This window comes from Fulmarus glacialis, unplaced genomic scaffold, assembly GCF_000690835.1.
Source record: "Fulmarus glacialis isolate BGI_N327 unplaced genomic scaffold, ASM69083v1 scaffold12811, whole genome shotgun sequence".
Taxonomy (NCBI): Eukaryota; Metazoa; Chordata; class Aves; order Procellariiformes; family Procellariidae; genus Fulmarus; species Fulmarus glacialis.
In genome coordinates, this window is record NW_009193503.1 from 98,180 (window position 1) to 122,506 (window position 24,327).

General features: G+C 37.5%; 1 protein-coding gene across 1 annotated transcript in view; it reads right to left on the reverse strand.

The window, feature by feature from the left end:
• DENND1A (DENN/MADD domain containing 1A) overlaps positions 1 to 24,327 on the reverse strand; it is a gene marked incomplete at its 5' end in the record, with an annotated part of 209,147 nt that overhangs the window by 18,562 nt on the left and 166,258 nt on the right. Inside the window, 2 exons of the mRNA XM_009587477.1 lie at positions 964 to 1,023; positions 18,632 to 18,763. Of these exons, the coding sequence (XP_009585772.1) occupies positions 964 to 1,023; positions 18,632 to 18,763 (192 nt within the window). The remainder of the gene's footprint in view (positions 1 to 963; positions 1,024 to 18,631; positions 18,764 to 24,327) is intronic.

Here is a 24,327-nt window from a genome sequence, read left to right on the forward strand (position 1 = left end):
TGTATAAGGAAGCAAGCAGTAAGATCTATTTGCCTTTTGGGGAAATTATATTCATAAAGCAAAAGTCCTGAATAGAAATAAGTATCTTCTAAGGCTGTTGCAAAAAACTACACCCCTTCTAAACTGATACCACTCTCCTCTACTACAAAAAAAAAAAAAAAAAAATCACGAGTGCAGACCCAGCACAGTCTCCAGTTCTAAAGCCATCTGGCATAGTTAATATATAACAATTGTCCTACAGTTGGTGTTTTTAATGAAAAACTGCTGAGATGAGATATCCCTGCCTAATACAGTACAGGTATTGCACTGAGAATAATTTCTCTGTAGTTCTTCTATGGAAGAGTCACTTCCTCTGGCCAACATGCTGTGCCTACATTTTTTTATACTATGTAATTACATAGAGTCCCAGCTTGCATTTTAAACGAATATAAAGTATATATGTATATCATCCATTATGTGGTACTAATGTTCTACCGCCCAAATATAGACTTCGCTTTCTTCATGTGTATTCACTCATCTATTCCATGGAGAAAAATTAAGCGTCCCAAATTAATTTAATGCATAACTTGCAGAGAATAAATAGTTTCTCTTCAGACTTCTGCTTCCTTTCATATTTGAGTTTAGTGCAAGTCTTCAAAAGCTCACTGGCTAAAAACTTATGCCATCCTAGCAAGACTTTTTGTTTAAGAAATCACCGCAAAAGTAAAAACAAACGTTGCAACAGCAGCATCAGTTACCTGCAGAACTGACTGAAAGCTGCAGAACTCGTCAAAGAAAAGCAGAATAAATGCAGGTCCCAGGGCTGTGCCGCAGCAGAGAAGAAGGGAGTTTAGGTGCATAATTCACACATTGCTTTTTTGCAAAGTTTGACAATCCAAAGTACCGAGGTTTAGTAATGCTACTAAGAGCGTAATTCAGGCAGTGTTAAGCTGTGGCAGTGAAACAAAACTACCAACTACTCACGGGCCTAGATGAACGCTGTATCTTTGGAGGCGGTGGCCGAGGTGGACGGAGTCTTTGCTGCTGTATCAAAGTGGAAACTAAATTAAATAGTCACCTACATGAAAACACCTCTGGTTTTGTGGCAAAAGCAGTATGAATGGATGACAACACGTGATTTACCTTAACTTCATACTCGCCCCACAAAATGCAATTTTTAAAATTTCCCTTCTCCTTCTCTCCCCCTCACCCCTCCCCCCCCCAAAAAAAACCAACAGTGACAAATCTCATAGCCTACAAAGTGCCACAATAGGAAAGCTAGCTATCTCTGCCTGTTGATGTAGGCTTAATATAGCTTATGTTAAACCAAAGGTAGCACGATCAGCACTCCAGACCAGATCATCCAAAATTTACTGAGACAATAAAGATGCTGAAGGTGGATTCTTGGACCTGTAGGTCCAAATGTTCTAGACAACATTTATGCAAATAGAAAGAATCCTATATATTCAAAAAAGGATATTCAAAAAAGCTTTCACTAAAATCTCAAGAGTGATTTTAGTGCTTGTGAAAACTTACGGTAAAGGCCTCAAACCAGCAGAGACATTTAAGAGCATGGGGAAAAACCCTAAGTCAATTAAACTTTTCATACACTTAAAGATGAGCACATGTTTAGATACTGTAGGTATCAAGGTACTGGAGCAAAGTGTGTACTGTCATTGTGAAGAAAACTAAAAGCCCCATCACCATCAGTTCTAATGAAGACAGAACAGTGCATTAAGATGCCTATTTTTGTCTCTCATTTTTTAAACTAGCAGTTGGCCAACTCATTGCTTTGTAACACCACTGGAGCTATTCCAATCCAGTTGCTTTTGACTGAGCCAGCAGCATGACTCTCCTCACACAGATGGCATCATAAGGTATAGTCTGTTAGACAAGAAATCCACTGACAATTAATGAGATTCTAAATAAAACCATCCTAAAGTCCGACTTTGATATTGAGAACAAGATTAATGTTAATGTTCTTTCAGTGGCAGCTTGTATACATGTATTTGCACTTCAAGAGAGAAGTAGAGCCCTCAGTGAGGAGTACATGGGAATGTCTCTGAACGCCTGTTGGACCAGACGACGACAGCTGCATCACTGCCCCCAGCCCACAGTGCCTTCCATAGACAAAAACCCATCAGCCGTACAGAGAAGGAATAGGGGCTGGCAGTGGGAGTCAGCTTCTTCAGACGGAAAAAGAAAGCTTATGCAGATTACTGTACTACTCTCCAAAAAAGATTCCAGATTCATGTCTCAGCAGTTCTTAACTTCTTACTAGCATAGTCTTTATTCTAGATTGACAGACATTCTCTCTCAACTACCCTCAACACTGTGAGGGTACAACTCCAGCCTACCCTTTTTCACACCATTTTCATTCTCTTCTTGCATCTCTTCAGACTTTTCTTTCAAATTTCCCATTAAATTATACTTTTGCATCCATTGGTTCATTTCTCCTTACTTGTGTTATCAATGAAGGAGTGCCAGACTGCACACATATACTTGGCTCAGCTTTTTGGGGTGGGTGAGGGGGAAAAAAAAAAAAAGGACACTTGGGATGGAGAGCTGAGGCCAGAATTATTCCATGTGATAGCTTCCCTCTGCATTTTCGAAGAAAGCAAGTATGAAAACAAAGAGAACAAAGAGAGAAATGCCACGGTGGCAAGCTGAGGTGGCTGCCATTAGCCCTACTGAACTGTTTCTCTTCTGTACCTTACATTACTCAATTCAGTCACAGAAGTTGAGTTATGCTGCTGTGTATCTTCCCGTCTTACCTGTTCAGGCTGAGAGCACAATCTTAAAATATATTTAACTTCTGTTATGTGACACAGCATACTTATTTTCCATTATGTTTCAGAAGCGTAATGGAACAGCAGAAAAATCTGAAATTTGCACTTTTCTAGTTACTTAAAAGACATTCACTTACTACCTAGCAACTTAGGCAAAGTAGTTGATGATGCAGAAAAACAAGACGCAATTATTATTCATTTATTTTTTCAAATTTTTTATGCCTCCTGCATATATACTTCCCTTTGTTATTTTTTCTCTTTTACTTACCTAGAAATTGTGAACACTTCTACATTAGAAAATTCTCAGGTAGGTTATTTAGGCGGGAAATTTAAGTATTTTCCTAAAGCCACGGCTAGCAGTGCCTTGAGCACTATTTATTTTCCATTACTATTTTAATTCTGGACAAATATATTTTTATTGATGTAAGAATTACAAGGTATTATTTAACATGTTGATGTTATCATTTCTTCAGTATTAGTTCGTATCACTGAATGTGTTTTTTTTGTTTCAAACATGATACTACAGCCCAGGAAGCTTCTTTGATTTGGGAATCAGTTTTTCCTTTCTGAAGCAAAAGCCAGGATAATTTTTTAGGAAACACTGCAAGACTGTAGCATCAACAGTATTAGCTGATGAACCAATGGCAGTATTATTAAAGCTTCTGAAAAAAGTGTGACAAAGGCAGGTCCTTCAGAGAGCAAGACAGACAGACAGCACAGTAGCTGAGGATTACCTCCCATTGAGATGGTCAATACATTGATTATAGTCACTGCAAGGACATGTACAACTGAACTTTACTTACCCATCCACGTACTCACTGGAAGAAAAAAATTTTTCTGACAAAATGTGTGACAGGATTTGTTAATTATCTGCCATATCACTGTTTGATTAGACAATGGCAAAAAAATCAAGTTTTAAATATTGGGGGGTATCTGAAAACTACACTTTGTATTAAAGGAGTCACCAATATTGGTACCCTTTTCAGCTGAATTATCAATGTGAACTGAAGAATATCCATACACAAGTAAGAGAGTACACAAAAGAGTAAGAGCACTAGATATTCCAGTACAATGTGGAGGAGTTTAATAGGACTACCATCTCATTGCATACTCCTTGCCTGTAGCCAAACCACATGCAGCACTAATATTTTACTCCTGTTAGTCCTAATTGACCAACAATTACAAGTCAAACCCTACCATCATGATGTTGGCCTAGAACTCAAAACTATATACACTTCTTTTTTTTCCTTTTGGTCTCTGAGTGATAAGCATAAGCCCGTGTTGCTTTCAATTTTTCTCTCATTTCAAGAGAGTCAAAACCTCTCTTTTTTAATATGAGCTGTGATGCTCATTTAATTACTCAACTCCAGGACCAAGGACTACTGAAGACAGAATTTCTCAAGGTTTATGATATACACATGAGTTATCTACACTTACTGAGATTACCTCAGCTTCCATTTTATTTAGGGATTGTGAAGTGACATAGATTTTTAAAAAAATGTTTATTTATTTGCAATTCAGATAGGCTTTTTTTTAACACAATATAAAATCATAAGCTCAAGTGTGATGTCATACCTGCAGTCATCTCTTCCCAGCATTCTCCTCCTTTTTACTAAGCTTTCTATTGGCATCAGCATCGATTCATCTTGCTGCTCTTCCAAACTTACCTTTTCGTTGACTGAACTCTCCTCTTCTCTTACTGAAGTTATCACATGACAAATCAATGCCACACAGACTGACGTCTTGAATTCCATGTGGAATTCAGTCCAGCCACAATTTACTAATAAATCCATAGCTTTGAAGAGTCATAATCCAAACTGCTTATGAATCTACCCTAACAAAAAACCAATCATAACTCAAATTCATGACCTTGCTACAAGATTTGCCAGTGAAAGAAAGGACGGATAGCTGCTTTTTCACTGTCATCTGTTGCATCAGCATCTTGAGAAGCTTTCCTCAGACAGCAGTTAAAATTCTGCATCTCTACTGAAAAGTCTCTTGTTTCTCCTCTGGAGCAGATGATACTTTTCTCTGCAAGTGGCAAGATACTGGACAAGACACGATACAGAAGGTGAGTCTACACAACAAGCAGCACTGATACACTCCAGCAAAAGTTTCAACTGGCTCATTTTTGGTCAAGGTTCTGTACGCAGAATTCAGTTAGATGGAAAAGGAAGGAAAGAAGGAGGGAAGGAAAGGGAAGAAATTTTTTTCCTTTCCCTAGATCATAGTAAGTTTTCAGACAGAATGCTCTAGTTTGCCCAAGGACAGAACAAGCACTTGCTAGGGCACATTTTGTGCAAGTATCATTTTAGTTCTATGTAAATGAAAATAAAAATTACCCTATATATTCATGTAGAAGCCAAGAGTTTCAAGCTGAAATGCAAACTCAGGTAAGGAGAAGACAGTGGGACTTGCAGGCAAATAAGCAAACTATCACATAAAAACTAGCTGAAGAAAATAGTTTCACAGGCATATGACTTGTTCCTGATGCAAAATCTAGAACCAGTTATTTGGTGTACATACCAGAGGTAGGATTTCTCTCATATTAGGTTTCTGTTTATATGCAGGTCAGCACACGGGGTGCATGTAATGCTATCACAAACTGGAGTCAGGGGGGCAGGTCTGGTGAAGGAAAGGAGTTATAACTCAGCCAAATACCCTCCTAAAATGAGATCCCAACAGTGCTTTCTGAACAAGCAGAAAGACAAATGCTGAAGTTTTATTTTCAAGGATGCTTAGGTCTAGGAGCAGCGCATGCATAAACTACATCTGCTCCCAGAGTAGTGCAGGCAGTGGCAGAAGTCACATAATCCTCCTAAGAGCTGGACTAAGGCAGGCTCTTTGTACCCATGCACTGAGCTAACCGAAACCAACTGGTCCCACAGTCCAGACCTAAGGGCGATAAGGTTAATACTAAACACAGTGGCTGAGTTAACTACAAAAACTGGAGAGAAGAAAGGGGTTTGGTAAAGCAGGAGAACACACAGTCAGTTGGCATTTGTACACAAAGGGCCTCTCTATCAGACATTTCCTGATGCTACTGATCAAACAGAGGCAGTTTTCTTTGGGTGATGGTTACAGGCAGATCTATGCAGTAACAATGAACTACTCCTTTGCAGGAGCTAATACTTTCATACCCTTATCCTGTGACTGTATTAGTTTTTCCAGCTGAGATTTAAATATCACATACGATTAAGCTTTCATCTCTGATCAAAAAATAATTCTATGTGTTTCCACAACAAAGATACATACAAATGCTGCTTTGGGAAAAGATTAAAGGTGTAGAAACTTTTGCGTCTCTTGGACTTTTAAATAGGCATTGTGTTAACTTAACTCTCAGAACTGTGACCTCATACTTGTAACAACACAGTCAAATCCAACAGTCAGATTCAAATTTATCTTGTCCACTGAATTGCTACCAGAAATAAAGTTCATTTTGAGGTCTTGTATGTATTGCACCACATACTACAGTTCTGAACTCTAAAGAGATTTGAATAGAATGATAAGACAAAACTACATATTCACAGCAGCGTGTTCTCTGCATTAAATATGGATAGAGAAATCGTATGGCTTAAATCAGTGTTGTGAAGCATAGAAAAGAATAGGCAAAGGGCAGTGAGGAGTAACTGACGTGGAGGTCCACCAGGAGATAACAGTTATTTGCCCTTTACCAGAGCTTAATTTTTAATGTTGATGTTAGTATCTGTCACCAGAATGGGATAACCAAGTATATTCAAACTATACGAAGACCATATTTACTGGAAAAGCCACTGATTTGAAGTTAATTTGTTAATGCAGCAAAACATGTTATTTCTAAAAGGTCAGTAGGGGAAGCTGTGTTGGAATATCAACTTAATTACCTGTGCTGTAAGGATGAATGGGTACCAAACAGCACATGGCTACATTGCTAAAAGGTGCTAAACTGCTATTCTAGGTATGTTCCTAAATATATATACTATAGTTTTTTCTATGAAGGGGAGAAATGTCTAAATTAGCACTTTCTTACCAATAGCTGTTTACCAGCATATCTTTTTACTCTAGATATTTTCTTAACTGTCTTGTTCTATACACTTCTGAAGCAACAAGACAGAAAATTTGCAGAAAGCCAATTTTATGACTGCAGATCTGGCACTGTTTTACTAATTACCAGAAAGTGATTTTAAGCTATGAGACGCTGGAGGGAAAAAAAAAAAATCTTAGGTTCACTTCTACACTGTAAAAATACTATTTAAAAATTGTAGATCCCACATCTCATAAAGTAGCTATTACATACCCAAGGAACTTTCACAATACAGCTATTTAGGTTTTTTATACTAGAGAAAACATTACAAAAAATAATTTTTGGTCTGCGAGGTAACAGCTCATGAGCAGAATATTATCTCAAACTAATTTTGGATGTCTGTTGAGATTTTTTTAAAAAGTGGTATTCAAAACAGAGCCTTTATGAGTAAATTAGAGGTGCTATTTCATGTACAGCAACAAGTGCAACTAGAAAAAATGCATAAAGGAAACACAATTAGATGAAAACTGGTTTATCAGTACGTAGAAAGAAGTGTTTCTCTTTCTCAATTAGTAGTGGGGGGTGTTTCTAATAATTTCCACGGCAAAGCTTTTCTACATGAATATCTTATTTCCTTCAGAACTTCAGAACTGGTTTAAAAACTGCTAGTATGTTTTAAAGACAATCAGACATGGGAGAGAGACGCACTGTCCTGAATGTACCCATGCTCAAACACATCATGCTGCAAAAGATCTGAAGTGCTGACTTTGGAAGAATATACTGGACCTCAACTGAACACTCAATTAAAAAAAAAAGGGAGAAAATAACAACACTGAAAAATGTATGGTACCTAAAAAGATTCAGTACAGAAAGCAGATGGAATCTATGAGGCAGCTGTTTTATTATCCATCCAGATCCCTGCACAGCGCGCACACTACTTTTTACATACTCCCATATGTACAGCTCACAAACTGGGATGACAAGAACAGTGTATGCTTTACAGCATATATTTTTAATTTACACTCTGAAATACTTCAACAGAAATCTGCTGGGTCCTGTGATAAAAATAATCTTCATGTTTTAAGGGATGCCTCATTCTTCAAGCCATATTTGCAGATTGGGAAGGTAGAATGAATCTGGCAAAAATGTAGCAATGTCTATAGCTGTGCCAAGAATTTATGAAAGGGGCAGAGATTGCCACAATTAAACACACTGATTAGTTTAATGAGAAAAACAAGGACTATCTCCTTACCTTTCTAGCCAGGAATCTTCCGTTACATAACAGAGAAGTAGACAGTAGGAGAAGGAAATGAAAGGTAAGTGCCTATAAGCTCCTGTTTTCCCTAATCCTGAATAAGGATCTTTATTTCAGGCATCTGTCGTATCTGGTGTCGTGGGATACTGCCAAAGATGCATAGGTCCATCCCAAAGCCACTGAGAGGAAACTCACTCTTTACTAAAGGGGAAGAAAGGTGTTTTCTGAAAGTCTACCTTTGCTTCCTCTCTCTCCTGGCTGAGACAAACTCTGTCCTTCCTAATCAAGGATAAATAATATCTTTTTATGGTGCATCTAGACACAGAGCACTGATAACTCATCCTCATTTGGCAGTGTTGATAATGTCAATCTCTTAATCTCATACTGTGCAAACAATCCCAGAATAGCTAAGTTTTAAAAATATTAAATATTATAATGTACAACATACCACAGTTTGCTTTAAATCTAGGATTTACATGGTACTAACCAGATGTAGATCTCTCCTAAAACCAAGAATGAAAGCAGGAGCATGATACCAGGATCACGTATATCCTGTCAAGTTAAAAGGTTCCACCAGGATGAAGCAAATAGGCCTCTTAGCTACGTTTTATAATCTGCTTGTTATGCAAGAGTGCCAGGGACAGGAAAACCTAAAACCACAGGTTACACTACTGTGGATTATTATTGTTTATAACCGATGCTATTCTAAAAACACATGGCCTAAATAATAAACCCCTTGGCTGTAGAATTGAATGGTATTTTATTTCTTTTGTCTGCAATTACAGAAAAAAGGAAGAATTTTGAGAATTAGATGGATATATTTTTCTATATGCGCAGTAAGTGTTGAGCAGACAGACATATTCAGGCCATGCCCCAAAGTAGCATGTGTTCTTATATGATGTTGATGGGAAGAATATTATGTAGTAGTGGTTAACTTGTAATGGTATCTGTGGTTTAAAGACCTGTCAAGACTTCTGATTACTTCCTAGCTCCAGTGACAGGAAAGTTCATATACTATGCAAGCAAGCAGTACAAAACCCACAAAAGATTATATCAATACAATTTGAGATTGTGACCACTTAGTTCTTCTATTTCACTTTTCATCTGCTGTGTGGTTGAAAATAAACCCTGATCTCTTCCCACCTATACGTGCATTCAGTTCTTCTAAAACACTATAAAAAAACTCCTAACTATTAAACTTATATCGTTCAGCACTTAGCAGTTTGAAGACTCCTGACATTTTCCAAAGGAGATGACTGTCAACAGCCTCTTATTTACCTGGCACAGATCCCAGGTGCCTGCAGACCAGTTTGAAAACCACTGCAAGTTAAGCTATATGTAGTAGGTATCTCTTCCCAAAGGAAACAGATGCCTACAGAACACAAAATACTTAATTCAATCTAGGGTCGTTCTGGTTCAAAAGTCTCACACATTTTGTTCCCTATTTTGTTTATATATATAGTGAGGCCTTAGATGACTCTAAGAATCATACTGCAGACAGCAGACATACATAAGCCAGGAGCAGGCTAGCATTCTTTTAATCCAGTTTCTAACTGCTCTGTTCTGTTTCTGTAGTGCTTTGACATGAGTGTTCCTTGCTGAGCCTTCCTTTTGCAATTTGCTTCAGCAATCAATGCCGTTTGGGTAAGGGGGTAATGTGCAACGATTCACTAGCTTAAATGCATACATCATTTTTTTGTTCTGAGACGGTATCAGAGAAAAACCAAAGAAATTTCTACTTACAGAACTTCTAAGTAAATTTCTTTGAGATACTCACTTTTACATAGACCACTGCAGCCCATTTTACCTGCTCTCCACCACTGGTGACTTAGTATCATTTTTTGTTATGTCTTTGGTATTTTGTCACTCCTTTGCACCTAATCTTTTGCACCAGATTTTTTCTGGACCTGCAATAACAGCAGAATCCTGAATTGACAATATCCATGCCTCAATCCTAGATGGGTAACTCAGTAACACACAGGTATGTTCATGGTACTAAGGCACGTCTAACACCCAGAAAATAACATATCCCATGGACTCTACATTGCGTGATATGCCTTAGCCTGAAAGCAGCATAACTTTCATTCGTACAGAAAGAGATAAAATCACGATTGTCTGTTACGTTACTGCGTGATGAAAGGACCATGAAGGAAAACTCCCTTAACTCACTGAACCATGCTCCTTCTGGATTACTAGCAAAACAGGAAGCAGGTTTTTTCCAGAACTACTCACACAGATAAAACAGGGAAGGTTTCAGAGAGAGTCTCATTGAGATGATGTTCAAATTTCCAAAGGACTTCTACCAAAATGAGGTATATTTTGCAGTGGCTTGTTTTCATTCATTTCACCTGTTTCTCAACATACATGGATGGAGAGACATGTTGCAAAAAATCCCAGACCCCAGGAATACATTTATCCCCATGTGTTAAAGTCTATCCATCTACTATCTCAGCAGAGTTTAAAATCACAGCTAATAGGTTAACAACTGTTTTTCTTCTGCTTCAAATGAAGAATATCAGAAAGCTGGGGGAATATTCGGCTTCCCAATTTGTACTGACTGCTCACTGCTACCTGCAATGTCTGTTTGACAGGACTGACATTTTGTACCGCTGTGAGATGGGGAAATGTGTGACATTTTTATTCATGGTGGCGTACGCCCTTGTAATGATCAGCCCTGGTCGATGTGCTTACTGAAGCAGCCCCGAGCCCTCGGAGAACAAACAAGAACCGAAGGTGCCAGCAGTTCGGCTGCCTTATTAAACACCACCAGGATTCTAACGAAGAGCAACTGCTGGAAAATCTCACTGTCAAATCCTCAAGGACATTGTCAACATGGAACTAACTACATATATTTTTCATTTAAAATACTGGAAAATCCAGCAATGCAATATTAAATATAAAGAAAAAAGCTGCACTATTTTGTGTGTGTTTTCTTTTTTAAGTGGTCATTTTTTCAGCTTTTCATTGGGCTTTCTGTGAGCCTGATATTGGAATTCAAATCAAGGAGATCATGCAACCCCCATGATTTAAAATGTTGGAAAATGGACATACCCCTTATTATCTTTTAACAGTTATTCCTCTCTAGCAAGCAGAATACTTGTACAGAAAAAAAAAAAAAGAGACGGTCTCTCATTTAAGGAGTTCTATAAACAGCAATGACTATCTGCTTCGCTCAGCTTCATCATTCACTGAGGAAATCTGCATAATTAGAGGGGCTCTCTTCCATACAAACACACAAAAGTACATGGCTCCTCTATCTGTAGCATGGCACTCTGCAACCATTTTACTTGGCATTGATCAGTCCAGCTCTGAAGGGCAAATCCAAAAAATGCCTGGCCAAACAAGCAATCACAGTGGGGTTAGCAGTTAGAAGAATCATAAGTTTCACATACTCTCTCCCTTTAATCTTCTCGTTTAATCCAGGGGCCCAGAGGTCAATTCAGACAGTTCTGGCCTAACTGCACGTATCAACTTCATAAGTAATACATAAGAAGTTTCTGGATGCTGATCTACATTGATAGACTAAGCAAGTCAACCATAAGACCCTCTGAGCTTTTCTCAAGTTGTCAATCCAGGTGATTTGGTTAGTCTTGCATGTACTGATGTATTTATTTTATATGTATGTATTATTTATAAAGTGCAATTCTTCTTCCACATGCCAGCAGTGATGGACCAAGATACTCTCTCCAAGATATCCACAGGTTCCTCAACTTAACAGGACTAACAAGGAAATTCTGCAGACATGTTACAGCTGCTATTGCTTGTCACAGAGCCCTAGGAGGTCGGCTCAACCACAGTATTTTCTCCATACAGCCAAGCGTTATGGCATCTGACTTGCGTGTACCCAGGGCAGTAAATTTATTCTGAACATCCCTGTTTAAGAAGCACTTGAAATGCCAAGACAGTTGGAAAATACTAAAAGCCATAGTCTGGAATGTGCTTTTTCATGGATGAACACATCTGCTGGATGCAGGACTGGAGCAATATAGTCTTACTGCAAAGCATGAATTCCTACATAGCATGAGGTACATACATACTACATTGCTGTAGCAGCTGAAGAAGATGTAGCTGTCTCGTTGCTCATTAGAAAATACTGGCAAGTGAGTGCATGAGAGGCAGTAACCTTCGAGTACGCTCTGCAGGTGGTGTACATCTTCCTAAAGAGAGCGCCAGGTCTCACTTGTCAAATATTTACATGCATGACAAGAGTGCAAGCCTTTTAGTCAGATAACTCCTATCCCACGGATTGCCAGTTCTGCAAGTCTTGCACACCACAAAGCAGAATTTCAATCAAATTAATTATTTTCTTGTCCATTGACATTGTTTTTATTCCCCTAAGAACACTGTCCCCTAATAATCTGATGGGACATTTGAGTAGTCTCAAGAAGACATTAGATGGACAAGTGCTTCTGGGCCAATACGTTTGTCTTTCTTGCAAGGTGACTTTTACTGAACAACAGTGAATTCCTTTCTGAAAGGAACAGTCAAAGGAAGGAGTGAGAAGAAATGAGGGTAGAAAATACGCTTTCTAAAGACAAAATAATTTTAAAGAACTAGATTCATACTTTTGCTACATCCACAAAGAATCAAATGGAGAGAGGGAGAAAAATCCACGCGGCTCAGCACAAAGAACAGGGAGACCATATTGCTCATCAGTGGGGAAGAGTGGAATGGAAGCTCATTTTCTTAACGAAGGTATCTCTACTGTCAGAACAGCTCTGAGTGGCAAGAACAGGAGGCTGGCTTTGCAACCATAGCATACAGTTGCATGAATATTAGAAAATGAACTTGTTTTCCCCTTTCCCCTTTGGTTTCTACCCCAGTGCCACACAATGCCTGCTGTGATCCAGGGGAATCCGCTATTGTTCCAATGCACCTGGGTGTGAAGGGAGTCACAGGGTCTGGCAAAGGAGCCTTCCTCCCTTCCCTACTTCATCTCTTTTACCCTGGAGATAATCCCTCCCTCTGCTTGCCTCTGGCCTCAGAGATCCAGTTTTGCATTTCTGGAATGTAGCTGGCTGGTTTTCTCCCCATCTTCCCCCTGACCTCTTAATGCTGTTTAATCTTCTTGAAGAAGAAACCTGCCCTACAAAGCAGAGTTTGTTCTGCATGTCTAAGTGCAGATCATGAATGGGAAAAATGAAGATGTTCGTTTACAGCAAATGATCAAAACAGCAAATAAGCTGGCAATTTTCATTTTATGGCCCGTGAAAGTTTAACAGCAGTTAAGAATCAGCTGGGAAGAGAACTTGGACAAGTCTTTTCACAGTCAGATAAGCTGCTTTAGTACATGAATATATTTTCCATTTGTTTCATAGTTATTTACATTAGCCCCCAGAATACTAATTCTCCCTAGTTTGCATCAAGAATGGAATATGATTGAATCTCTTAAGTAAAGACATATTTTGGAAGAGTCTTTTGTATTTTATTTAGCGTTACCTTTTGGTACATAAATGGAATAAAATATTCTATTCGCTGGTAAATAAAAATAAGCCACAGAAACATAAACACACCTAAGCTGACAAAAGACATACTAATTATAATAGAAACAATTAAGAGAGCTGAACAGAACTGCCAATATAACTTGCTTCTAACAAAATGATACCCTTTCCCAACAAATGATGTTTCTGGCAGCTTATCATTTGTTGTTTTAATTGTACTAGATCAGTTGTGCTACTGACTGTGTAAAAGCTCCAGAGAAAGAACCTTCCTAAGTATAGATTTGTTTTTAAAGAATCAAGGCTCACCCCCTCTTGTGCTTACATCACATCTCAAAGACTGATGGGAAGACTGGGCATAGGTAATGATCCTGTATGAACAAGGAGGCTCTTGCAGAAGCAGTCAGTGCAACGTTTCAGAGGAATAGCATGAAGGCTTGATTAGGGGTGGAGGTGTGGGAAGCAGTGTGGATAGAAGCAGAAGCTTCATTAGGAGAAAGATGTGTTAAAAACAAGTATATTTTTGGAAAATGAAGTGTTCCCTTTTCTCCCCAAGAAGAGGGCTGCAACTCTGCCAAATGTTAAGTGCTCTGTTTGACCATGTGATACCCACAATCTCGGACTGTACAATGGTACAGGTTCTAATAGAGCTGTATGAACACACACCAGGACACACAATTACAGTAGTTAAAGGGACCTGTCAATGTGTCCACTTATCTAAGCAAAGACTCAAAAACCTGAAAATCATACAGCATTTCTTTTCCTGGCTGTGGTACACAGACACTGTAGGTGTTTATCATAGCCACAGCTGGTGTACTAGTGGCCTAATAGTTAAGCACTGTCTTCTGGAGGGAAAAGGCTTCTAAAATATCAGATTCAGATATTAATCTACCTTTCTCCCTTACCAAAATCATCAATTTATACATTATAAATGGGTTTTGTTTTGTTTTGTTTCTTTTGCTTTAGATAATGCAAAAAACCCCCGAATATATAAGAGAACTGAGAAAGCCTGCTGCTCATTAAAAACTCAGCAAGATATTTTAGAGAGCTCCTTGTGTTACTTGAAACAGCTATACGATCACCATCATTCAGGAGATGCCTGCATTTCCAAGACTCTCTGCTTTTTATCTATAACATACATAACATCTATAAATATCATTTACCCAAATACTTGAATGAGATATTTGAGACTTCTGTCTCCAAAAACTTAAAAAATCAAACCCCCCAAAATACCTTATCAGGATAGTTCAGTCTTGCAAAAAGAAAAGGAAAAGGAAAACACCTTTTTTGTTCTTTTTTTTTTTTTTTTTGGTGGCATAAAGGCAACTTATGAATTGTCATGTTTGTTTAGGGTGTAGAGATATTAAAAACTCCTCAGACAACACACTTCTGAAATCAGACAAAATTGAATTGCAATACAGATCAATCAGTTAATGGTAATCACAAAGCACAAGAGCTCTAAGGCTGCTTAACATTATGCTCTGTGCAGTATCCTTATCACTGTAGCTCGCCACTACCAACTGTTCAGTGATGGAAGCCGGAATTTCTAGCAGAAACAACACCACCACCACCGCTAATGCAAACTCAGAATCTGAAAAATACTACGGAAAGGTCTGTATTCAGACAGTCATTCTTCGCTATTTTGGACATAAAACGATAAGACTTATGAACAATCAAGAGAACGAAAATTTCTGCCGCCATTAGGTGAAAATGAACATTATTTAAAAAAAAAAAAGCAAAACAACAAAACCAAAGCAACAACCAAACAACACCCTCCACTCCACCTCCCCAAAAACCCAACCCAACAAACACATCTGGTATCACAACAGACCTCAATGTTTCAAGCTATGGGTCCTGTCAAAGTAGCCCCTTGTAGCTGCTTGCTTGGAAAAGGAATGTGTTCAAAACAGTCACAGTGACACAGTGTAGTGTTTATTCTCCAAACAGCTAAAAGATGACAAAGACAAACATGGGCATTCTACCTAAAAAGTCGGAGTGTATGCATGGAAGCAAAAGCTACAAACACCCAACTCACACATCACCTGTATTAGCTGTCCCACTCTGCCCTGTTCAACGGTTAGTGGGCTCACAGTGCTTGCCCTGCCTGGCACCACTGGGAAGGATCCCAAGGACAGCTATGGCAGCATAGTGTTCTGATGTTTTAAGTAAGTTTTGGTCAGGTTTTAAGACAAAAAGCAGAAAGCAAGCAAGCAATAATAAGACATTCACAAAGGATGTTCTCTGTACCATTGTATCTTCTACTATAATTAATCTTACTTTTCCCCGAAACAGAGAGCACTATTCAGTACTACATACTATTCATTTGAATCTTTTTCTGGGCTTGAAAATTGTTCCCTCTTCTCCCCACTCATTAAACCTTAGTTACCTGTATTGCTATTGCTACTTGTTGAGTACAGTTGTATTGCCTCAGAGTCCATGATGATAGTTCCTTCAATATTTGGTTGATATGAGGGTCAATATTAAAGGTACACCCTGAGTAAACCAAAAAGCATGCAAAGCCAAACTGGAGAAAAAGCTGTGGTCACTCCCTTCCACTTCGGTCTCGTCGTGTAAGAACACTTTGTTTAAATCTTTATTGCATCTAGGCTATCTGGCTAAAATCCTTCTTTTCACTATCAAGGACAGCTTTCCCACAATGTCTTAGTATTACAGAAACCACTGTTAAAACAATTCCATAATACACAACCCTCTCAAACAATGCCTGATAACCAGTCGCCAAGATGAGCTACAACACTACGGAATCTCATACAGTTAGATAATTGCTGCTAAATTTTTGAGAATAATCAGCGAGGTGCTCTACATTCAAAGACATTTCAAGATATTTTACTGATTTTTTTTGTAGCCTAACAACTGTAGATACACAACTGTATTTGGAAAAACTAGAAACTACCTCACTATAGGGTGAGAGATAATGAGTTAAAATTAAAGGTTGCTGCTGGCTTGCTAGCCCATCCCCCTTTAGCTAATCTGTCATGTAATGAAGAGAAGCACCTAGCATAGGACAGCTAGCTGCCGGCTCACTTACAGCGAGCTGATTAAGAATGTTCAACCAACAGCAGACTGCAGACCTTTCCAACGAAAATAAATAGACTGTATGCAAATGTGTTTGTCACTTTGACAGCATGTCTCAATTAAAGCATCTCGCTGCTGTTGGTAGGCTCTCTCACTGCAGTGGTATGGACGAGGCTTACTGCATTACTGATACACAGGGCTTGACCCTAATCCGCATGCATGCATTTTAAAAAAGTCTGCCTTTGCCATATACACTAGCATAATACTAGCAGACATAGAAAGCAAGTGACAATGAGAAAAAAGCCTCTTTCATCCTCTTCAGTTTATAAGAACTGTGAATGCACAAACAGCCCTTATTTCAGAGTTCTTGTGGCTTTTTAATTGTTCCCACCTACTGTATTCTAGACAAAGTTAAAAGTGACACTAAAATCTCTCTCTTTAATCACTAGTTAGAAGCCATCTCCCATTTAAACAGTAAATGTTGCAGCTTTTTTCCCTCCCCAAAGCCTTAATTTATATTTTATAAACCCGAACATTTTTTCCTTTTGAATGAAAGTAATATTTAATTTTCATTTTGGCATTGGCTATCGGGAAAAAAAGACTTGTGAAAGGACACAGGCTATAAGTGAGATAGCCCTACAACTGCGAAGTTGGATCATTTTTTTGGAAACCGACATTTGTAATGTAATGACAGTAGTAAGCATTTAGCAAGCGAGCCTTTCACCACAGCCAGTGGTTCAGTAAAGCTGATGTGTGTTTCTTTTGACACAGAGAAAGTGATCATTAAAAAATTTAAAAGTGACCGTTAAAAAACCTCATGAATTTAAATTTGCACTTTCCACTCGATTATATATTTCATTAATCTACCAAAATGTTTGAACCATCCATCCTTCATAAAAATCTAAAGGAAAAAACTGAAAGTAGATTATAATATTATCTGGATTTCTGACTGCTTTAAATGAAATGTAACATTTTCTTGCTAGAGCTAGATGGCTGCATTTCTCCAGTAGCCCCAATTCCTCTCAACTGTATTGGCATAGAAAGAAAGTGAAAAATAAATCACTATTGCAAATATTTAATTGGAAGATAATTTGTTTAAAAAAAAAGTCTCCAAGAACTTACATTTAGCACAGTGGTGAAAGTTCTGAAAGAATCAAATCCAATTCTAAAATGATACAGAGAACATTGCTCTGAGCAATGATTATATCTCGTGTAGCCTTATCTAACAGCTAAACAGTCAATGCAGCTACACTGACTAGTTTCTATTAATAGATATTTATCTAAAAATCTGGTTTGCTTCACATTTTATAATTCCCAATATTTTACAATTGTTTGAAAATTACACTATGTTTCCTTAGAAGAAATCAGATATTCACTCCTGTTTTCTGATGATAATACTCTAAAAAATAGATACAGGGAAAGAAAAACAGAACTGTGAACACAAATTATGTTATTTTTTGAGTCAGGCTACACTTAATAGGGGAACTGGCAAACTAATAGTAAATACTGTATGTTTTTCCATGAAAATCACAGCAACTACAACATTTTCTAAATAACTAGCTCTTAAAAAACCCACACAACCAAACTCACTCTTTTGCAGACATATCAAAAGAAACATTATAAGAGTAACTAATGGGTATAGCTCAGTTGTCAATACTGAAATACAGAGTACACTAATAAGCTATTAATTGATTTTTCCATCTTAGTTCATCGCATTTAGTTTTCAGAGAATGTTAAAATGCTTTAATAGTTGGATGTTCCATATTGACACTAATGATCTGGCTAGATAACAGAGGACATTTTAAATTATACATCCTCAGCCCTGAGGGCTATAGCACTTTGCATGCTAAAAGAACAGCAAAATAGTTTATAAAATTGCTATAATAATTATGCTTCCCCCCCATTCACTTAGAAATTATTTTCCTCAAAATCATTGTATTAACAAAAGGAATCAGTAAACCCCAGAAAAATCAGGTTTTAGAATCCCATTTAAAAAGATATAACAGAAATAAATCTATAACATAATTCAGTTACAAAAAATAATGAAACAATTGGCATATTCGTTATTGTGACTTTTCTCTGAACTATTTCTGCTGAGTCACACAATTTAAAGAAACCTAACACTAAGACATACCTGACCAAAATGTACTGTGATTGGTCTTCTCTCTTCCCTTAATTTAGGGTCCTTCTTTTCAACCAATGGAGAAGGCGCTGTCCTTGGTAGAGATTCCTCCGGTGTTGCAGAACACCCATTCTCAGCAATGTCCTGTACGGTAGGAAAAGGTGAATAGCATGGCCAGGAACATTCTTGATTAAGGGTAAGGGTCACAAAGGAGACACTAGAGGATAATGCCGACTGACAATTTTGATGTTAGGGAAAAAAACCCAAAGTACAGAAAAGAAAACATCATTAGAATAAAACATTTCGTTGCATTTTGTCAATCAGAGCTTGTACACAACCACCCTCTCCTCCTAATACCAATGTTGCACGCAGACACATTCAATAAAATGTCTGACTTAAATATGCAAAAGCCAGGAAATATATAGGGAGAAAAAAAGAAACCACCGCTCAAAACTTCTATTCTAGGAACAAATTCAACAGAAACCTAGGAACAGGGCTCTTCTGCTTTTTGCAAACCTAAATGAAAACAGTAATTCTATTGACATACTTCACAAAATTATCTGTAGCAGAACAATTACTTCTGGAAGTGGCAAGGAGAGATGAAACTCACAGCTTAGTTAGCTTTGCATTTTATCTTTGAGCCTGTGTATACTGAATATGCCTTCAGGAGATCGTATAAAACAAACTGCTGCCTAGCAGGATGCTTTTTTGTTTTGCTTTGCTTTTGCTTTTGACATTAGTCCTCATCTTCAGAAGTAAAGTGACCCATCAACCTAGGTTAGAAGACTTGGCAAGTGTATGTATGGTATATGTAACATAGGTTTTGAAAAAGACAAAGGCATGCAGACATAAGGAATCAGACAAGGAGAAAAGAGTTTGAAAGTCAGTTGAGAAATAGTCTGTAACGCAGTGGGCCCCAAACCTTACATCTCTTTGCAACAATGTCAAGGAAATAATGCTTGGTAAATATAGAGAGAAACCTGCACACACTGTAGCTCTGCAAGACTGACCTAAGGTTGGCTGCTGACATAGACATTGCTTTGATTCACTGACCTTTGACATGCCCCCTCAAGTTTCCGTCTTGCTAAGGTACAATAATGAGACATGTAAGCTGATGGCCAATTAGAAATGGTTCTTTTGGACACAGACTGACCTAATGTGTTTAGGTCAAATGAAACAAAAAGCTGGATGGACTTTCTAAGGGGCTTTGTCTGCTCCACAGAGAAGCTGAGAGACCTTTTTAGATCCAGCTGGTAGAGCAGTGGTTCACCAATATGGGCATAAGGATCATGGGGAAATTAACAATTTGTTAAGGTCAAACTAGAGAGAAAAACTTTTTCCTCCCCCCGCCCTCCAGCTGCACAATGCTACCATGTCTTTAAAAAAATTCAACAAAGTACACTGAATTAGTAACAAAGAGTCCCAAAACAACTCAATCAACTCAATGACAAGAAATGTAAGCTTCTGTCAAACTCATACTTCAGCTCCAAAACAGCAACAAGCTACCAAGGGATCTGGTCAGTTTTGGAATCACATATGGCAGCAACGTATACTGTTCTGAAACGTAATGACATTAAATACACAATTTATTTACATATTTCTATACAAGTATAGCCATATTAAATGTGCACCAAGCTTCAGACCTGTTACGTATATGCCATGAAGGCGCCCAGCACATTCAAAGCACCTGGCCTGCACTGAAGTTCCCAGCACTTCAGTTTTCAGAGTTCCACCTGGAGCTGTGGCTCCAGCCAAGGCAATAGACAGCTGGGAATCAACGGAAAGCAAAGCATCTTCCAATCCAGGCAAAATTTCCAGAAAAATGTAAAACGGACGCAAAAGTTTTGACATCAAGGGAATGGGAGGAGATAAAAGATACAGACAGAGCAAGCGATTAAGCAAAACCCCCTAAGATGTATAATGATCACTGCAAATCCTTGCAGATTTTATTGCTGATTGATTATTTTTGATTGACTTCTCTGATGATATAATTGCACACAAAAGATAACATGTTCCTAAAATGCATTTCCACTGTGTTTGGTGTACAGACTTCCAAATAAACTACAGCAGATTTCAGTCAAAATCAGGTTTTTTTTTTAAATTTACTTAATAAAATATGAGAATTAAATTATTTGATACCTCTCTTCTTTCAAAATCCCAAAAAGGCAGACAAATCAACAACACAGCTTCAGTCACCAAGGCAAAATTTGTTTTACAAAAGTTCATTTTCTACCTTCAATGAAACCTCATTTGAGCTAAATAAACAGAGAAACCTGATTTTAAACACCCCACATAAGGGCTCCAAGTAGCTTTAAAATTATTAAACGTCAAAGTGCTTGGCAATTCTATAATTGGAAAGTAGACAACAGTCCTTCAAAGCAGTCTGTGACATACCTTCAGTCCACTAACAGACTTTGAATACAGTTATTCTGAAGTCAATGGGGTGTACAAGACAGAGAGAAAACCACTAACAGGAAAACAGGACTCCCCAATTCTGAACTTCAGCTTCAGAAAGGTATCAGGGCTCACAAAATGTCTACTGATAAAAGCAGTTCTTCAGCTTGAGAACTACAAATGACCAAAGAACTGCACTGGATAATAGTGCAGACAGGCCTTACAAAAGCAGTGCCCATTCCTGGCACTAAAAGAAAAGCCAGGTAGACCTGTGCATCCCAACTGAGGGAGAGGATTTACCAGCCAGAATGCTGTCTCCTATTTCCACACTGTTTTTGAGACCAATGCTAGTGCTTCCACCTGAAGCTCTGCTGTGTAAGTGTACCAGCTTGGCTGGTGCTCACGAGCAGTTTTTTGTACTGCAGTGCATCATACCGGGTAGATATGTCCTAAGTCTGACTTTTCAGTTCCGACATGTCCCCAAAAAAGGGATTTGGTATAAGTCAGCAAGACATTCCTGAAGTAGCTTAAGTTATATATATTAATCAGGGTAACAACAAAAACCATGAGACCTATCCCTCCCAAAAAATGGAAGAAAATGGAAGGTGCTAAGTTACTCATGGCTGGACCAAATTCTCCAGAAACGCAAAAACCTAGCAATTTTTCAGTAACTTTTTAATGAAAAGAAAGTGTAATTTAAGGATATTATTAAAAATAAAAACATCTTCTGCCTGAGGAAAAAAGATATTTTATAGATTATTGGAAAAAGAGAATGACAATGCTCTATCACACTCCATAATTATCTCCATATATAAACAGTACTTCCCTAACAACTGTCTGTTCATGTGATATCTTTACTACCGATTTCTTTTACAGGAGGAACTTCAGAAAATGAGTAAGATATATATTTACAGATATGTAAAGTTTACCCTGTAAACTGAATAAGGTTTTCTTCTGTTTAAATATGTATCAGTAATTTTTCTAGGGACCTTTTGTAATAGCCTACAAATACTGGAAGAGCAAAAAACACATTCCAGAATGTCTAGAAGGATTCTTCAAATTATTTTATAAACCTCTAAAGGAGTTGTTTCTAGCTATACTGATAATAAAGCACTGACAACAGCCCATTGATAACAGACATTAACTAGAGCCACACAGGACTCCAGTAAGTAAAATAATGTTGAATACATTAATGCCAAGTGCCCAACCATTTATATAAATTGTCTTATCCAGAAGCTTTCAGTAAGTTTCATTCTCCCTACTGAAAGTTGAGGACGGTACCATTCATATTCCTCCTTCTTCCTAATTCTATGTAGTTAAGCTTCAAACGAGCCAATAACGGAGTGACTTGACCACCATGGTCCATTTGTGAAATGGAAAAAGCAGCCTTTACAAAAAAAAAAAAAAAAAAAGAAAAAAAAAAGAAAAAAGGAAAAAAGAAAAAAGAAAAAGAAAAAAAAAGAAAGAAAAAGAAAAAAGTACTGTATCAGATATAAAATAAAGCTACCATGCTGTATCTATTAACAATTATTTGCTATCACTCATAAGAATCCTCTGAAAACTATTTCTGTTGCTTTGAAATACTGTACCACAAATGAACAAGGGATGGAAATAGAGCCCCATTCAATCTCTACTATCATATTAAAGAAGGACCTTACACACACCACAGTGACCTCTCAACAGGTCAATCCTGCATTTCGCATTTGCAATTCAAACCCAAGACTGGAGCAGACCAAGGGCAAAATGGGCTCTTGATTATATTTAAGAGGTCACCATTGCTATGCAGAGTTGTAGGAAGCAGACCTCTAGCTTTATTGCATTTTTAAATTCTGTCTTGTACAGAAGCTGCTCATATTTGGCAGTGAAAACTGGAAAAGAGATGTTTATATTTGACTTTTCCTTACCAGTGGCCTGCATACTTTTTGTATTAATAATGGAAAATAGTATGTTAAAATACAGTGTATAGTAAGTTCAGTTTAAAAATAACCTTAGGTTATCCTTAGAAGATGAAAGACTAGCATCCCAAATTTAGCAAAAATTAAGTATTTAATGATGCCAGAATTTCAAACAGTTAACATTTGCATATACTAGTAAGTAAATACATGAAAAATACAATGTTCTCACATGAAAATTGGTGAGGATGCACTAATAGACTTGTCAACAAAGCAGCACAGACATTTAGATTAAAAATAACATGAGGGTGGCCAAAACAATTTTTGCTATTTTTATCACTTTAAACAGAGCAATATCTCTTTTTAGAGTTATCTTCCTATCTTGCATTCAAAATGGAGAAGAGGATGGGATAGAAAAGAGCAGACTTAATGAAGAAAGGAGAGGTAGAGCAGTATGTGTCAACTACTCATAGAAATCTTTTAAGCTCTTGTGAAAGCATATGTTGAACAATCATGTTTAACCATCTTACAGAAATGCCACATAATAAGGAAGGTGAAACAAAATTGAGCCATTTATTTGTAAATGTTATGTGTGTTTTTTAAAAAAAAGTGCTTGCTGCTTGAAGGACTAGGAAGACAACAATAATAATAAAACAAAGCAATGAATGAATGAGACGTTTCTCAGCCTTTTATACAAATGTCACAGAATAGCACACAATTATATTAGCATTTAAAATACCGGAAAACAATCTGGTCATTTCACACAGCTCCAACTGCTTTAGAAATGCACATGAGAAGGCCAAACATTTTATTATTCATGAAGGTTATGTCCAGAAGTGAAACACATGGAATTACATAAAAAATTCCATGTACAAGAAAACCGTTTCATGTTTCTAATATTTTCATATTATACCTAAAGTGGTCACATATAAAGTAGTAAGTGTAATAAAACAGAATAGCATTAAAAGCATCCGAAGCAACTTTATCTTCCTCAAAAATCTCTAGCAATCTGCTAGAGTATTTAGAGAGCGAACAGCATTTGGATTGTACACACAGTTAAATTTCATCAGTTTATAACCTGGCTGCAGAATAATCCCTTTGTATTAACATTTTGTTAACATGTTCAGGTAGATTTCTGTTTCTGCCGTAGGAATACATTTGCAGCACTATCTTAAGATGATGGTTTAGAAATTTAGAGAAGAAATTTCCTGAGATAGCGTAGATTTAAAAAAACCCAAACTATTATGCAACAAATTGAATAAAAATTTCTGATAAGAACTTCGGTTCTATTAGCAAGTTAGCTATCTTGTTTTCCCAAAATACTCTAATAGCTCTGCTTCATAGAATAAATAGAATATTTGAAATAAACCTATGGCAGAGTTAACCATTCATTCATAAGGTATGTTTCAATATGATCATGCT